This window comes from Carettochelys insculpta, chromosome 2, assembly GCF_033958435.1.
Source record: "Carettochelys insculpta isolate YL-2023 chromosome 2, ASM3395843v1, whole genome shotgun sequence".
NCBI lineage: Eukaryota > Metazoa > Chordata > Testudines > Carettochelyidae > Carettochelys > Carettochelys insculpta.
The window spans coordinates 1,363,880-1,381,039 of record NC_134138.1 but is presented as its reverse complement, the minus strand read 5'-3'; the positions used below and the strand labels follow the sequence as shown (position 1 = coordinate 1,381,039).

General features: G+C 67.0%; 1 protein-coding gene across 1 annotated transcript in view; it reads left to right on the top strand.

Moving 5' to 3' along the window:
• LOC142009002 (microtubule-actin cross-linking factor 1, isoforms 6/7-like) overlaps nucleotides 1-17,160 on the top strand; it is a 177,971-nt gene that overhangs the window by 114,710 nt on the left and 46,101 nt on the right. Inside the window, exons 28-31 of the mRNA XM_074986421.1 lie at nucleotides 631-774; nucleotides 2,100-2,288; nucleotides 4,861-4,975; nucleotides 16,990-17,159. Of these exons, the coding sequence (XP_074842522.1) occupies nucleotides 631-774; nucleotides 2,100-2,288; nucleotides 4,861-4,975; nucleotides 16,990-17,159 (618 nt within the window). The remainder of the gene's footprint in view (nucleotides 1-630; nucleotides 775-2,099; nucleotides 2,289-4,860; nucleotides 4,976-16,989; nucleotide 17,160) is intronic.

Genomic DNA, 17,160 nt, shown 5'->3' with positions numbered 1-17,160 from the left:
TCAATCCCAGCCTGCAACGGCTACAGGCCCCAGCCGGATGCAGCTTGTGTCCCCAGCCTGGCTCGGCAGCCCCTCACCCCGGAGCCCCTCACCCCGGAGCCCCTAAGCCTGGCTCAGCAGCCCCTCAGCCTGGCTCAGCAGCCCCTCACCCCGGAGCCCCTCACCCCAGAGCCCCTCACCCCAGAGCCCCTCAGCCCGGCTCAGCAGCCCCTCACCCCGGAGCCCCTCACCCCGGAGCCCTTCAGCCCGGCTCAGTAGCCCCTCACCCCGGAGCCCCTCAGCCTGGCTCAGCAGCCCCTCACCCCGGAGCCCTTCAGCCCGGCTCAGTAGCCGCTCACCCCAGAGCCCCTCAGCCCGGCTGAGCAGCCTCTCACCCCAGAGCCCCTCAGCCCGGCTCAGCAGCCCCTCACCCCGGAGCCCCTCAGCCCGGTGCCCCTCAGCCCGGCTCAGCAACCCCTCACCCCAGAGCCCCTCACCCCGGAGCCCCTCACCCCAGAGCCCCTCACCCCGGAGCCCCTCAGCCCGGCTCAGCAGCCCCTCACCCCAGAGCCCCTCACCCCGGTGCCCCTCAGCTGGGCTGGCAGCTCTTGGGCGTATTGTGGAGCTGAGCTGCCCTCGTGTCCGGAGCAGGAGCTGACGAAGACTCTGCAGTGCCGGCGGCTGGAGCAGGATTGCATCCTGTCCCTGGGGGAGGAGATCCTGTCCGCCTGCCACCCCGACTCCATCGTTACCATCAAGTCCTGGATCACCGTGGCCAAGAGCCGCTACCAGGAGGTTCGTGTGAGCAGAGCCCCCAGGCCAGGCATGGCCGCGCCGCTGGGCCCCCATCAGCACGGCGGGGGCAGGCTGCAATCTGTGGACTCCCACGGCCCAGCACACAGCCCGCAGGGCCACCTGCCATCAGCTGCCTCAGTTCCCCACCCGGGCGTCTCCCTGCCCAAACAGCCGGACGTCCTCAGTGCTGGCCCTCTTCCCTCTCGGGCCCAGGGCTGGGGAGCAGGGCCCTGTGTGCATGGCCTGCAGCCAGGCTCCCTCCCACTCGCCAGCACCAGAGTGGACCCTGCAGCCCCCTCAGCAAGGCAGAGCTCCTCCGAGGCCCTGCAGCCCCCGTGGCTCTGCACTAGGACAGGCCCTGCCCTGGGTTCTGGGACCAGCAGCGCGACGCCCGGCAGGCTGAGGCACACAGCAGGCTCTGTCCGGGCGAGCGCTCCAGGGCTGACCCAGCAGGGAGGCTGAGGATGGCCAGAGCGCCCAGCAGGTGTGTCGGGGGGGACCACCCCCGGGCTGCTCTGTGAGGGAGGCTGAGGGGTGGGGGGGGTACCCAGGTGTGTTGGGGGGACCACCCCCGGGCTGCTCTGTGAGGGAGGCTGAGGGGTGGGGGGGGGTACCCAGGTGTGTCGGGGGGACCACCCCCGGGCTGCTCTGTGAGGGAGGCTGAGGGGTGGGGGGGGTACCCAGGTGTGTTGGGGGGACCACCCCCGGGCTGCTCTGTGAGGGAGGCTGAGGGGCAGGGGGGGTACCCAGGTGTGTTGGGGGGACCACCCCCGGGCTGCTCTGTGAGGGAGGCTGAGGGGCGGGGGGGGTACCCAGGTGTGTTGGGGGGACCACCCCCGGGCTGCTCTGTGAGGGAGGCTGAGGAGCAGGGGGGGTACCCAGGTGTGTCGGGGGGAACACCCCCCGGGCTGCACTGTGAGGGAGGCTGAGGGGCAGGGGGGGTACCCAGGTGTGTTGGGGGGAACACCCCCCAGGCTGCCCTGTGAGGGAGGCTGAGGGGCAGGGGGGGTACCCAGGTGTGTGGGGGGAACACCCCCCGGGCTGCCCTGTGAGGGAGGCTGAGGGGCAGGGGGGGTACCCAGGTGTGTTGGGGGGAACACCCCCCGGGCTGCACTGTGAGAGAGGCTGAGGGGCAGGGGGGGTACCCAGGTGTGTCGGGGGGAACACCCCAGGGTGCTGGTGTGGGCCCTGCCCAGCCCCATGGCCCCATCCCTGTGCTGTGTGCCCAGCACTGCGCTGTGCCCAGGGCGCCCGCCCAGCCCCATGGCGCCCGCCCAGCCCCATGGTGCGCCCGCTGGCTCTGCCACCACTGCGTGTCTGTGCAGGTGGTGAGCTGGGCCCAGCAGCAGGGCGAGCGGCTCCAGGCCCAGGCAGCCAGACTGGCCACAGAGCGGGAGGAGATGGGCCGGCTGGTCGACTGGATCGCGGCTGCCGAGGAGTCGCTGAGCCTGAGGGACCAGGAGGAGCTGCCCGACGATGCCCAGAGGTTGGGGGAGCTCAGCTCCCAGCACGTGGTAAGGGGCCGGGGACCCCACTGCCAGCTCCCCACCCCCAAACCCCTCTGCCAGCCCCCTCGCTGCTCCACCCCCTCTGCAGCCCCCCACCCCCAAACCCCTCTGCCAGCCCCCTCGCTGCTCCACTCCCTCTGCAGCCCCCCACCCCCAAACCCCTCTGCCAGCCCCCTCGCTGCTCCACCCCCTCTGCAGCCCCCCACCCCCAAACCCCTCTACCAGCCCCCTCGCTGCTCCACCCCCTCTGCAGCCCCCCACCCCCAAACCCCTCTACCAGCCCCCTCGCTGCTCCACTCCCTCTGCAGCCCCCACCCCCAAACCCCTCTGCCAGCCCCCTCGCTGCTCCACCCCCTCTGCAGCCACCCACCCCCAAACCCCTCTGCCAGCCCCCTCGCTGCTCCACTCCCTCTGCAGCCCCCACCCCCAAACCCCTCTGCCAGCCCCCTCGCTGCTCCACCCCCTCTGCAGCCCCCCACCCCCAACCCCCTCTGCCAGCCCCCTCGCTGCTCCACCCCCTCTGCAGCCCCCCACCCCCAAACCCCTCTGCCAGCCCCCTCGCTGCTCCACCCCTTCTGCAGCCCCCCACCCCCAAACCCCTCTGCCAGCCCCCTCGCTGCTCCACCCGCTCTGCAGCCCCCACCCCCAAACCCCTCTGCCACCCCCTCGCTGCTCCACCCCCTCTGCAGCCCCCACCCCCAAACCCCTCTGCCAGCCCCCTCGCTGCTCCACTCCCTCTGCAGCCCCCCACCCCCAAACCCCTCTGCCAGCCCCCTCGCTGCTCCACCCCCTCTGCAGCCCCCCACCCCCAAACCCCTCTGCCAGCCCCCTCGCTGCTCCACCCCTTCTGCAGCCCCCCACCCCCAAACCCCTCTGCCAGCCCCCTCGCTGCTCCACCCCCTCTGCCAGCTCCCCACCCCCAAACCCCTCTGCCACCCCCTCGCTGCTCCACCCCCTCTGCAGCCCCCACCCCCAAACCCCTCTGCCAGCCCCCTCGCTGCTCCACTCCCTCTGCAGCCCCCCACCCCCAAACCCCTCTGCCAGCCCCCTCGCTGCTCCACCCCCTCTGCAGCCCCCCACCCCCAAACCCCTCTGCCAGTCCCCTCGCTGCTCCACCCCCTCTGCAACCCCCACCCCCAAACCCCTCTGCCAGCCCCCTCGCTGCTCCACCCCCTCTGCAGCCCCCCACCCCCAAACCCCTCTGCCAGCCCCTCGCTGCTCCACTCCCTCTGCAGCCCCCACCCCCAAACCCCTCTGCCAGCCCCTCGCTGCTCCACTCCCTCTGGAGCCCCCACCCCCAAACCCCTCTGCCAGCCCCCTCGCTGCTCCACCCCCTCTGCAGCCCCCACCCCCAAACCCCTCTGCCAGCCCCCTCGCTGCTCCACCCCCTCTGCCAGCCCCCTCCCCCAAACCCCTCTGCCAGCCCCCTCGCTGCTCCACCCCCTCTGCAGCCCCCCACCCGCAAACCTCTCTGCCAGCCCCCTCGCTGCTTCACCCCCTCTGCAGCCCCCACCCCCAAACCCCTCTGCCAGCCCCCTCGCTGCTCCTCCCCCTCTGCAGCCCCCCACCCCCAAACCCCTCTGACAGCCCCCTCGCTGCTCCACCCCCTCTGCAGCCCCCCACCCCCAAACCTCTCTGCCAGCCCCCTCGCTGCTCCACCCCCTCTGCAGCCCCCCACCCCCAAACCTCTCTGCCAGCCCCCTCGCTGCTCCACCCCCTCTGCAGCCCCCCACCCCCAAACCCCTCTGCCAGCCCCCTCGCTGCTCCACCCCCTCTGCAGCCACCCACCCCCAAACCCCTCTGCCAGCCCCCTCGCTGCTCCACTCCCTCTGCAGCCCCCACCCCCAAACCCCTCTGCCAGCCCCCTCGCTGCTCCACCCCCTCTGCAGCCCCCCACCCCCAAACCCCTCTGCCAGCCCCCTCGCTGCTCCACCCCCTCTGCCATCCCCCCACCCCCAAACCCCTCTGCCAGCCCTCCCCTTTGCCTGCCTCTCATGCCCCGGCCTCACGGCACCTCAGCCGAGAAGTTCACTGAGGCTAGTTGCTCTGAGGCCCATCTGGGGAGGGGGCAAAGGGAGATCCCCCAGCAGCCAGCCTGCCCCCAGGCAGCACCCTCCAGCTGGTGCAGTGGATTTGCCCTGGCCCTGGCTGCCCCAGTTTGTTCTCACAGCGGGCTGCATGCATCATGGGACCATGCTCAGAGCACCCTGGGCCTGCTCCCCCGTGGAGCGGGTTTAGAGCAAGTAAAAGGAGCTTTCCCTTCACGCGGCGCAATCAGAATGTGGAACTCCAGGCCAGAGGTGGCTGGGACAGGCACAGGGTTTAGGAGAGCTGGATAAATGCGTGGACTTTGGGTGCATTAATGGCTATTAGCCAGGCTGGGTGAGGAACGGTGGCCCTAGCCTGTGTCTGTCACAAGCTGGAGATGGATGGCAGGAGAGAGATTGTTACCTGCTCCTTTCCCTCCCTCTGGGGCACCTGGCACTGGCCACAGTCGGCACACAGCACGCTGGGCTGGATGGGCCTTTGTCTGACCCAGCGCGGCTGTTCTTCTGTTCTTCTCATGTGCGCTGCCCAGGAGTTCATGGAGGAGCTGAACCGCAAGCAGCCGGACGTGGAGAAGGTCACCAAGAGCTGCAAGAGCAAGCTGACTGCAGAGCTGGGTGTGCCAGCCTCCCGCAGGCTGGCTGCAGGTAAGCGTGCCCCTCACCACTTCCCCGGATCCACCCACAGGTAAGCGTGCCCCTCACCACTTCCCCGGATCCACCCACAGGTAAGCGTGCCCCTCACCACTTCCCCGGATCCACCCGCAGGTAAGCATGCCCCTCACCACCCCCGGATCCACCCGCAGGTAAGCGTGCCCCTCACCACCCCCGGATGCACCCGCAGGCTGGCTGCAGGTAAGTGTGCCCCTCACAACCCCTGGATGCACCAGCAGGCTGGCTGCAGGTAAGCGTGCCCCTCACCACTTCCCTGGATCCACCCGCAGGTAAGCGTGCCCCTCACCACGCCCGGATGCACCCGCAGGCTGGCTGCAGGTAAGTGTGCCCCTCCCCACTTCCCTGGATCCCTCCGCAGGCTGGCTGCAGGTAAGCGTGCCCCTCCCCGGCCCCTGGATTCACCCGCAGGCTGGCTGCAGGTAAGCGTGCCCCTCCCCGGCCCCCGGATGCACCCGCAGGCTGGCTGCAGGTAAGTGTGCCCCTCCCCGGCCCCCGGATGCACCCGCAGGCTGGCTGCAGGTAAGCGTGCCCCTCCCCGGCCCCCGGATGCACCCGCAGGCTGGCTGCAGGTAAGTGTGCCCCTCCCCGGCCCCCGGATGCACCCGCAGGCTGGCTGCAGGTAAGTGTGCCCCTCCCCGGCCCCCGGATGCACCCGCAGGCTGGCTGCAGGTAAGCGTGCCCCTCCCCGGCCCCCGGATGCACCCGCAGGCTGGCTGCAGGTAAGTGTGCCCCTCCCCAGCCCCCGGATGCACCCGCAGGCTGGCTGCAGGTAAGTGTGCCCCTCCCCGGCCCCTGGATCCACCCGCAGGCTGGCTGCAGGTAAGTGTGCCCCTCCCTGGCCCCTGGATCCACCCGCAGGCTGGCTGCAGGTAAGTGTGCCCCTCACCACCCCTGGATCCACCCGCAGGCTGGCTGCAGGTAAGCGTGCCCCTCACCACCCCCGGATCCACCCGCAGGCTGGCTGCAGGTAAGCGTGCCCCTCACCACCCCCGGATCCACCCGCAGGCTGGCTGCAGGTAAGCGTGCCCCTCACCACCCCCGGATGCACCCGCAGGCTGGCTGCAGGTAAGCGTGCCCCTCACCACTTCCCCGGATCCCTCCGCAGGCTGGCTGCAGGTAAGTGTGCCCCTCACCACCCCCCGGACGCACCCGCAGGCTGGCTGCAGGTAAGCGTGCCCCTCCCGGGCCCCCGGATGCACCCGCAGGCTGGCTGCAGGTAAGCGTGCCCCTCCCCGGCCCCCGGATGCACCCGCAGGCTGGCTGCAGGTAAGTGTGCCCCTCCCCGCCCCCCGGATGCACCCGCAGGCTGGCTGCAGGTAAGTGTGCCCCTCACCACCCCCCGGATCCACCCGCAGGCTGGCTGCAGGTAAGTGTGCCCCTCCCCGCCCCCCGGATCCACCCGCAGGCTGGCTGCAGGTAAGCGTGCCCCTCACCACTTCCCCGGATGCACCCGCGGGCTGGCTGCAGGTAAGCGTGCCCCTCCCCGGCCCCCGGATGCACCCGCAGGCTGGCTGCAGGTAAGCGTGCCCCTCACCACCCCCGGATCCACCCGCAGGCTGGCTGCAGGTAAGTGTGCCCCTCACCACTTCCCCGGATGCACCCGCGGGCTGGCTGCAGGTAAGCGTGCCCCTCCCCGGCCCCCGGATGCACCCGCAGGCTGGCTGCAGGTAAGCGTGCCCCTCACCACCCCCGGATGCACCCACAGGCTGGCTGCAGGTAAGTGTGCCCCTCACCACTTCCCCGGATCCCTCCGCAGGCTGGCTGCAGGTAAGTGTGCCCCTCACCACCCCCCGGACGCACCCGCAGGCTGGCTGCAGGTAAGCGTGCCCCTCCCCGGCCCCCGGATGCACCCGCAGGCTGGCTGCACATAAGTGTGTCCCTCCCTGGCCCCCGGATCCACCCGCAGGCTGGCTGCAGGTAAGCGTGCCCCTCCCCGGCCCCCGGATGCACCCGCAGGCTGGCTGCAGGTAAGCGTGCCCCTCACCACCCCCGGATGCACCCACAGGCTGGCTGCAGGTAAGTGTGCCCCTCACCACTTCCCCGGATCCCTCCGCAGGCTGGCTGCAGGTAAGTGTGCCCCTCACCACCCCCCGGACGCACCCGCAGGCTGGCTGCAGGTAAGCGTGCCCCTCCCCGGCCCCCGGATGCACCCGCAGGCTGGCTGCACATAAGTGTGTCCCTCCCTGGCCCCCGGATCCACCCGCAGGCTGGCTGCAGGTAAGCGTGCCCCTCCCCGGCCCCCGGATGCACCCGCAGGCTGGCTGCAGGTAAGTGTGCCCCTCACCACCCCCGGATGCACCCACAGGCTGGCTGCAGGTAAGTGTGCCCCTCACCACCTCCCCGGATCCCTCCGCAGGCTGGCTGCAGGTAAGTGTACCCCTCACCACCCCCCGGACGCACCCGCAGGCGGGCTGCAGGTAAGCGTGCCCCTCCCCGGCCCCCGGATGCACCCGCAGGCTGGCTGCAGGTAAGCGTGCCCCTCACCACTTCCCCGGATCCCTCCGCAGGCTGGCTGCAGGTAAGTGTGCCCCTCCCCGGCCCCCGGATGCACCCGCAGGCTGGCTGCACATAAGTGTGTCCCTCCCCGGCCCCCGGATCCACCCTTTAATGGAGTGGGGGGGGTGCATGTGTGAGTCAGGCTGGATGAGAGAGGCAAGCAGCAGCTCCCAGTGGCTAAGGATGACCCTGGGGCTACAACTGGCAGATAACACCTCTGCCTGAACAAAGAGCAGGGAGGAGCTGAGCTGGGGTTTTGAATCGGGGGCGGCAGTTAGAGGCGAGGAGAAGGGAGAGCTGGAAGGCAGCCAGCCGGAGGAGGGGGAAGCTACACCCCAGAGGGGCACCCCTCGGGGTCTTCTCCCCAGGACGGGTTGGAAGGACTGTCTCTGGCTGCTGTGCTGTTGCTTCTGTGAGAAACTGGACATCTGTTGCCTAATAAACCTGCTGTTGTGCCTGCTGAGTGAGAGTCTCTCCTGCCAGCAGACGGGGTGCAGTGCAGGGGGACCCCTGAACCCCATCACACTGGTGTCAGGAGTGGGATGCACTGCACCCACGGATGAGCTCCCAGCAGTGGCTGACTGAGCACCAGAGAAAGAAGGAGTCTCACAAGAGCCAGAGGGGGAACAGAGCCATTCCTGCAGCTGCTGCTGGTGAGTGGATACCCCGGGAGATAGCAGGGAGATGGATTATACCCGACTCCTGAAGGCAGAGCTAGCGGGGCTGTGCAGAGAGAGGGGCCTGACCGTGGGGAAGGCGACCAAGCCCCAGCTGATTGCACAGCTGGAAGAGAATGACCGATCCGGGGGGGCAGAGCCTGTCCCGGCAGAAAGTGGCCGGTCAGCCTCGGGAAGCGTTTCGGATTCTCCGACAGGAGCAGGGGCTCGACGCCATCAGACAGACGCGGTGCCCGCCAGGTCGCACTCAGCTAGCGGTGGTCCATCGCGGGCAGAGTCCCCCACAGCAGAGCTGCGACGGCTGGAGCTCGAGGTGAAATTAAAGGAACTGGAGCACCAGGAACGGGAAAGAGAGCGTGAGCACGAGCGCCAGGAACGAGAAAGAGAGCGTGAGCACGAGCGCCAGGAACGAGAAAGAGAGCGTGAGCACGAGCGCCAGCTACAAGAGACACAGCGGGAGGAGAGAGAGCGAGATCGGGAACATGACCGGGCCATGGCAGAGGCGAGACGCCAAGAGGCCCCAGCTGCGGTAAGCGGGGAGAGGGCCAGACGGCTCGGGGTGGCCAGTCACTTGGAGACGCGTGTGCTGGCCCAGTGTCAGGACCCAGGGGACATGGACGAGCTCCTTACTGCCTTTGAGCGAGCCTGTGAGTTACACGAGGTTCCCCCAGATGAGTGGCTCCGGCACCTCACCCCCTTGCTGGGCCAGAAGGCCGCAGTGGTGCTCAGCCAGCTGGTGGGGCTGCAGCCTGGGGACTATGAACGGTTCAAACAGGCCCTGCTGCGTAAGTTGGGGCTGACTCCGGAGATGTACAAGAAGAAGTTCCAGGAGGCGCAGAAGAGGCCAGAGGAAACCCACGTTGATACAACCGCCCGCCTGAGGCAATACTACCAGAAGTGGGCATTCGGAATGGGAGTCCAGTCCGTAGAGGACCTGATCGAGCTGGCGGTCGTGGAGCGATTCTACGAGATGTGCTCACCTGAGCTGAGCGTGTGGCTCGCGGACCGGAAGCCGGGGGACTCACACGATGCAGGGAAACTGGCAGATGACTTCACAAACAGCCGGGCCAGGTTTGAAAGTGAGCCCCACAAAGAGAGGGAGTCTCGGAGAGAGAGGGAGTCCCGGAGGGAGAGGGAGTCCCGGAGAAACCGAGAATCTCAGAGAGACCGGTCCCTAACTGTACGACAGAGGGGACCACCTCTTGGGCAAGCCCAGGAAAGAGGGGCCAGCCACCCACCCCCCAGAGAGCCAAACAGAGCCCGGACAGAGCAGCTGGCCCGAGGTTCACAACAAGACCCAGGCTGTTATTGCTGTGGGCGAAAGGGGCATAGAGCAGCCCAGTGCCCCAGGCTCCCAGACAGGTTGAGCAGGCCGGGGGGTCATGGAGTCAACTGGGTGGGGTCCCAGAAGCCAGAGGGGCTGGTGGCCAAGGCGGGTGGTGCTGACAATGGGCACTCGGATTGGGCCGAGTCCGCCCCACAGACCAGCTCCTCAGGGGGACCAAATGCTCAGAGGCCAGTTTACAGAGTGGGGGCGGCAATGCCTCTGTGGAGCAAGTGTCTCAAACACCTCGAGGTAGACGGGAAAAAGGTCACGGGGTTCTGGGACACAGGCGCTGACGTGACGCTGGCCCGACCCGGGGTGATGGCACTGGGCTGCATGATACCCGATTCCCACCTGACGATAACAGGAATTGACAGGACCCCGTTCAAGGTGCCCATGGCGAGGGTGCACCTGAAATGGGGGAAGAAGGAAGGCCCCAAGGAAGTGGGCGTGCACAGCCATTTCCCGGCAGATGTACTGATGGGGGCTGACCTGGAGAACAGGCAAGGCGAACGCCCTCGTGCCCTGGTCCTGACCCGTAGCCAAAGAAAACGGGGGGTGCGCTCCCCAGATTCAGGGGTACAGGCCCAGCCAAAGTCACAGGAGCCACAGGGGCCAACCCTGAGAGAAAGGAGGCCCCCAAAAACCAGATCTCACATGCCAGGGGTGCTGAAGCCAGGCAGGGATGGGGGAGTAGCATCCGCCCCTGCCCGAGCGGAAGAATTCCAGGCAGAGCAGCAGAGAGACCCCTCCTTGCAGAAGCTGAGGGAACTGGCCAGTCTCAGCCCATCTGCACAGCTGGGGGAGGGCTGCAGGGAGAGATTCCTGTGGGAAAAGGGATTCCTGTACCGGGAATGGGCTCCCAGACGCAAAGCGGAGCCATGGAAGGTCCAGAGGCAACTGGTGGTTCCCCAAAAGTACCGGCGCAGGCTGCTGTACCTAGCCCATGATGTCCCGCTCGCAGGACACCAGGGGATCCACCGCACCAGGAGAAGGTTGTTACAGAACTTTTTCTGGCCAGGGATCTTTGCAGCTGTCCGTCTGTATTGCCTGTCCTGCGATCCCTGCCAGAGGGTGGGGAAGAGCCGGGACAAGGGGAAAGCTGCCTTGAGGCCACTGCCCATCATAGAGGAGCCTTTCCAGAAAGTGGCTATAGACATAGTGGGCCCCTTCAGCAAGGCAACGCGTTCGGGGAAAAAATATATTTTGGTAGTGGTAGATTTTGCCACGCGATACCCAGAAGCAGTGGCCTTGACCTCTATCGACGCTGACACCGTGGCAGACGCACTGCTGTCCATTTTCAGCAGAGTGGGGTTCACCAAGGAGGTTGTGATGGGGTTCTGGGGTCCCCCAAGCTCTGCACCCTGTCCGCAGGCAGGAGAGTCTCTCACTCAGCAGGAAAACAGCAGATTTATTAGCCGACAGGCCACAGCATCATACAGAGGAGTCAGTACAGCCGGCAGAGACAGCCAGTCCAATCCATGTTGGGGAGAGGAGGCCCCGAGGGGCCCCCAGAGCTTGGGCCTGGCCCCCTCCTTTGTCTCTCTCTCTCTCCCAGCCCAGACTAACTGCTTCCCAACTCCCAGTTCCAATTCAAACCCCTCAGGCTCCACCTCCTCCTTTGTCTGCAGCCCAGAGGTGTCACCTGGTCGTCAGGGTTACCCTCAGCAGGAGCCCCCCACCCTCTGTGAGCCACACACACACACACACAGGTATCTCCCACTCCATCACAGAGGTCCTCACATATCAGGGGTCCAACTTCATGTCGGCTCTACTGCAAAGCTTGTGGGACAAGTGTGGGGTCCGGCACACCTGGGCCACAGCCTACCACCCGCAGACCAATGGGCTGGTGGAGAGGTTCAATGGGACTCTCAAGCAGATGCTGAGAACCTTCATGAATCAATACCCCCATGACTGGGACAAGTACTTACCCCACCTGCTGTTTGCGTACAGGGAGGTGCCCCAGGAATCCACAGGGTTCTCCCCGTTTGAGCTGCTGTACGGAAGGAGGGTACGGGGACCCTTGGACTTGCTCAGAGAAGAGTGGGAGGGGATGGTCTCTCCTGAAGGGGAGTCAGTGGTACAGTATGTACTGACCTTCCGGGAAAAACTCACCAAGCTCATGGGCCTGGTCAGGGAGAACCTCTCCATGGCCCAAAGGAAGCAAAAGGTCTGGTATGACCGTAACGCCAGGGCGCGAGCCTACGCCACCGGGGATCAAGTGATGGTCCTTATACCTGTGCGGCGGAACAAGCTGCAAGCGGCCTGGGATGGGCCTTTCAAGGTCGTCAAACAGCTAAATGACGTGAATTATGTGGTGGAACTGTCGAACCGGGCCCACAGCCACCGGGTCTATCATGTGAACATGATGAAACCTTACTGGGACAGACAGAACTTGGTGCTGGCCGTGTGCAAACACTGGGAGGGGCAGGGGGATGATCCCTTGGTGAATTTACTCACAAGGACTGGAGCCGGCTCCTTGCTGGAGTCTATTCCCCTCTCAGACCAGCTGACCCCTGCCCAGCAGACGGAGATCAAGGAGGTGCTGCATTCGCATCAACAGCTGTTCTCGAACAGACCCGGACGCACTGACCTGGCTGTCCACCGAATAGAGACAGGCACCCACGCCCCTATCAAGTGTGTGCCATTCAGAGCCACAGGGAGGACGGCTCAGGACATAGAGTGGGAGGTTGAAGACATGCTGGCTCTGGGGGTGATATAACCCTCGTCCAGCCCCTGGGCCTGTCCCGTGGTGTTAGTCCCTAAAAAAGATGGGTCTGTTCGGTTTTGTGTGGACTATCGCAAGCTTAACACCATCACTGTATCGGACGCCTACCCCATGCCCAGGCCTGATGACCTTTTAGACAAGGTGGGGGGAGCCCGTTACCTCACCACCATAGACCACACCAAGGGGTACTGGCAAATGCCATTAGAACAAGATGCCCGGCTCAAGTCGGCTTTCATCGCCCCTGTGGGGCTCTACGAGTTCCTGGTCCTGCCCGTTGGCCTCAAGGGGGCACCCGCTACCTTCCAGCGTCTGGTGGACCAGCTACTGAAGGGGATGGAGAGCTTTGCCCTGGCTTACATGGACGACATTTGCATCTTCAGCCAGACGTGGGAGGACCATGTGTCCCAACTCAAGCAGGTGCTGGACCGACTCCAGAAGGCCGGGCTGACTATCAAGGCAGGGAAGTGCAAGGTGGGAATGGCTGAGGTGACCTACCTGGGCCACAAGGTGGGCAGCGGCTGCTTAAAGCCAGAGCCAGCTAAAGCGGAGGCTGTCAGAGATTGGCCCACACCCCAGACTAAGAAGCAGGTCCAGGCCTTCATTGGGATGGCGGGGTACTACCGGAGGTTTGTGCCCCACTTTAGCTCCATCGCAGCCCCCCTCACGGAGCTGTGTAAAAAGGGAAAGCCTGACAAGGTGGTCTGGACCGAGCAGTGCCAAGAGGCCCTCTGCGCGCTGAAGGAGGCTCTGGTCAGGGCCCCAGTGCTGGCAAATCCAGACTTCAACAAGCCCTTCCTGGTGTTCACCGATGCCTCAGACGTGGGGCTGGGGGCGGTGCTAATGCAGGTGAATAACAAAGGGGAGAAACACCCCATCGTTTACCTGAGTAAGAAGCTGCTGCCCCGCGAGCAGAACTACACAGCCATAGAGAAGGAATGTCTGGCCATGGTATGGGCGCTGGGGAAGCTGCAGCCGTACCTGTTTGGACGGCGTTTCACCGTGTACACCGATCACTCACCCCTAACCTGGCTGCATCACATGAAAGGGGCCAACGCCAAGCTCCTGCGGTGGAGTCTGCTCCTGCAGGACTATGACATGGAGGTGGTCCACGTCAAGGGGAACAACAACACCATAGCCGATGCCCTGTCACGCAGGGAGGGCCTCGAACTTCCCCAGGTCACTGGCTAAGTGACCCCGCTCAGTGCAGTCTGGAAGGGGGGAGAGATGTGATGGAGTGGGGGGGGTGCATGTGTGAGTCAGGCTGGATGTGAGAGGCAAGCAGCAGCTCCCAGTGGCTAAGGATGACCCTGGGGCTACAACTGGCAGGTGACACCTCTGCCTGAACAAAGAGCAGGGAGGAGCTGAGCTGGGTTTTTGAATCGGGGGCGGCAGTTAGAGGCTAGGGGAAGAGAGAGCTGGAAGGCAGCCAGCCGGAGGAGGGGGAAGCTACACCCCAGAGGGACACCCCTCGGGGTCTTCTCCCCAGGACAGGTTGGAAGGACTGTCTCTGGCTGCTAGGCTGTTGCTTCTGTGAGAAACTGGGCATCTGTTGCCTAATAAACCTGCTGTTGTACCTGCTGAGTGAGAGTCACTCCTGCCAGCGGACGGGGTGCAGTGCAGGGGGACCCCTGAACCCCATCACACACCCGCAGGCTGGCTGCAGGTAAGCGTGCCCCTCCCCGGCCACCGGATGCACCCGCAGGCTGGCTGCAGGTAAGTGTGCCCCTCCCCGACCCCAGATCCACCCGCAGGCTGGCTGCAGGTAAGTGTGCCCCTCACCACTTCCCCGGATGCACCCGCAGGCTGGCTGCAGGTAAGTGTGCCCCTCACCACTTCCCCGGATGCACCCGCAGGCTGGCTGCAGGTAAGCGTGCCCCTCCCCGGCCCCCGGATGCACCCGCAGGCTGGCTGCAGGTAAGCGTGCCCCTCCCCGGCCCCCGGATGCACCCGCAGGCTGGCTGCAGGTAAGTGTGCCCCTCCCCGGCCCCCAGATGCACCCGCAGGCTGGCTGCAGGTAAGCGTGCCCCTCACCACCCCCCAGATGCACCCGCAGGCTGGCTGCAGGTAAGTGTGCCCCTCCCCAGCCCCCGGATGCACCCGCAGGCTGGCTGCAGGTAAGTGTGCCCCTCACCACCCCCGGATGCACCCGCAGTCTGGCTGCAGGTAAGCATGCCCCTCACCACCCCCGGATCCACCCGCAGGCTGGCTGCAGGTAAGCGTGCCCCTCCCTGGCCCCCGGATGCACCCGCAGGCTGGCTGCAGGTAAGTGTGCCCCTCCCCGGCCCCCGGATGCACCCGCAGGCTGGCTGCAGGTAAGTGTGCCCCTCACCACCCCCGGATCCACCCGCAGGCTGGCTGCAGGTAAGTGTGCCCCTCCCCGACCCCAGATCCACCCGCAGGCTGGCTGCAGGTAAGTGTGCCCCTCACCACTTCCCCGGATGCACCCGCAGGCTGGCTGCAGGTAAGCGTGCCCCTCCCCGGCCCCCGGATACACCCGCAGGCTGGCTGCAGGTAAGCGTGCCCCTCCCCGGCCCCCGGATGCACCCGCAGGCTGGCTGCAGGTAAGTGTGCCCCTCCCCGGCCCCCGGATGCACCCGCAGGCTGGCTGCAGGTAAGTGTGCCCCTCACCACCCCCCAGATGCACCCGCAGGCTGGCTGCAGGTAAGTGTGCCCCTCCCCAGCCCCCGGATGCACCCGCAGGCTGGCTGCAGGTAAGTGTGCCCCTCACCACCCCCGGATGCACCCGCAGGCTGGCTGCAGGTAAGCATGTCCCTCACCACCCCCGGATCCACCCGCAGGCTGGCTGCAGGTAAGCGTGCCCCTCCCCGGCCCCCGGATGCACCCGCAGGCTGGCTGCAGGTAAGTGTGCCCCTCCCCGGCCCCCGGATGCACCCGCAGGCTGGCTGCAGGTAAGTGTGCCCCTCACCACCCCCGGATCCACCCGCAGGCTGGCTGCAGGTAAGTGTGCCCCTCCCCGGCCCCCGGATGCACCCGCAGGCTGGCTGCAGGTAAGTGTGCCCCTCCCCGGCCCCCGGATGCACCCGCAGGCTGGCTGCAGGTAAGTGTGCCCCTCCCCGGCCCCCAGATCCACCCGCAGGCTGGCTGCAGTTGTGTGCCCCTCCCCAGCCCCCGGATGCACCCGCAGGCTGGCTGCAGGTAAGTGTGCCCCTCCCCAGCCCCCGGATGCACCCGCAGGCTGGCTGCAGGTAAGCGTGCCCCTCACCAGCCCCCGGATGCACCCGCAGGCTGGCTGCAGGTAAGCGTGCCCCTCACCACCCCCGGATGCACCCGCAGGCTGGCTGCAGGTAAGTGTGCCCCTCCCCGGCCCCCGGATGCACCCGCAGGCTGGCTGCAGGTAAGTGTGCCCCTCCCCGGCCCCCGGATGCACCCGCAGGCTGGCTGCAGGTAAGGGTGCCCCTCCCCGGCCCCCGGATGCACCCGCAGGCTGGCTGCAGGTAAGTGTGCCCCTACCCGGCCCCCAGATCCACCCGCAGGCTGGCTGCAGGTAAGTGTGCCCCTCCCCGGCCCCCGGATCCACCCGCAGGCTGGCTGCAGGTAAGTGTGCCCCTCCCCGGCCCCCAGATCCACCCGCAGGCTGGCTGCAGGTAAGTGTGCCCCTCCCCGGCCCCCAGATCCACCCGCAGGCTGGCTGCAGGTAAGTGTGCCCCTCCCCGGCCCCCGGATGCACTCGCAGGCTGGCTGCAGTTGTGTGCCCCTCCCCAGCCCCCGGATGCACCCGCAGGCTGGCTGCAGGTAAGTGTGCCCCTCCCCAGCCCCCGGATGCACCCGCAGGCTGGCTGCAGGTAAGCGTGCCCCTCACCACCCCCGGATGCACCCGCAGGCTGGCTGCAGGTAAGTGTGCCCCTCCCCGGCCCCCGGATGCACCCGCAGGCTGGCTGCAGTTGTGTGCCCCTCCCCAGCCCCCGGATGCACCCGCAGGCTGGCTGCAGGTAAGTGTGCCCCTCCCCAGCCCCCGGATGCACCCGCAGGCTGGCTGCAGGTAAGCGTGCCCCTCACCACCCCCGGATGCACCCGCAGGCTGGCTGCAGGTAAGTGTGCCCCTCCCCGGCCCCCGGATGCACCCGCAGGCTGGCTGCAGGTAAGCGTGCCCCTCCCCGGCCCCCGGATGCACGCGCAGGCTGGCTGCAGGTAAGTGTGCCCCTCCCCGGCCCCCGGATGCACCCGCAGGCTGGCTGCAGGTAAGTGTGCCCCTCCCCAGCCCCCGGATGCACCCGCAGGCTGGCTGCAGGTAAGCGTGCCCCTCACCACTTCCCCGGATGCACCCGCAGGCTGGCTGCAGGTAAGTGTGCCCCTCCCCGGCCCCCGGATGCACCCGCAGGCTGGCTGCAGGTAAGTGTGCCCCTCCCCAGCCCCCGGATGCACCCGCAGGCTGGCTGCAGGTAAGCGTGCCCCTCACCACCCCCGGATCCACCCGCAGGCTGGCTGCAGGTAAGTGTGCCCCTCCCCGGCCCCCGGATGCACCCGCAGGCTGGCTGCAGGTAAGTGTGCCCCTCACCACTTCCCCGGATGCACCCGCAGGCTGGCTGCAAGTAAGTGTGCCTGCCGTGGTCCCCCACACCTGTCCTGGAGCCCCCTCACCACCCCTGGGTCCACCCGACCCCCTCCCCACCCCCTGGACCCTCCCCCCCCAACTTCTCTTGGCTCTGCCCATCCCCCGATGGCTGCGCAATCCACCCCTCGCTCTCACTGCTCCCTGGCTCTGCCCGCGTGGGGACTGAGGCCCATCTCCTGGTGGTTGCAGGGCACCGCAGGGCTGTGAAATCCCCCCGCTCCACTCCTCACACGCCTCTCGTCGACCTGGAGCCTCAGAGCCCCCTCACAGCGCAGCTCCTGAACCGCTGGCAGCAGCTCTGGCTCCAGGCGTTGGAACGGCAGTATCGGCTGCAGAGTGCCCTGCAGCGGCTGCGCGAGG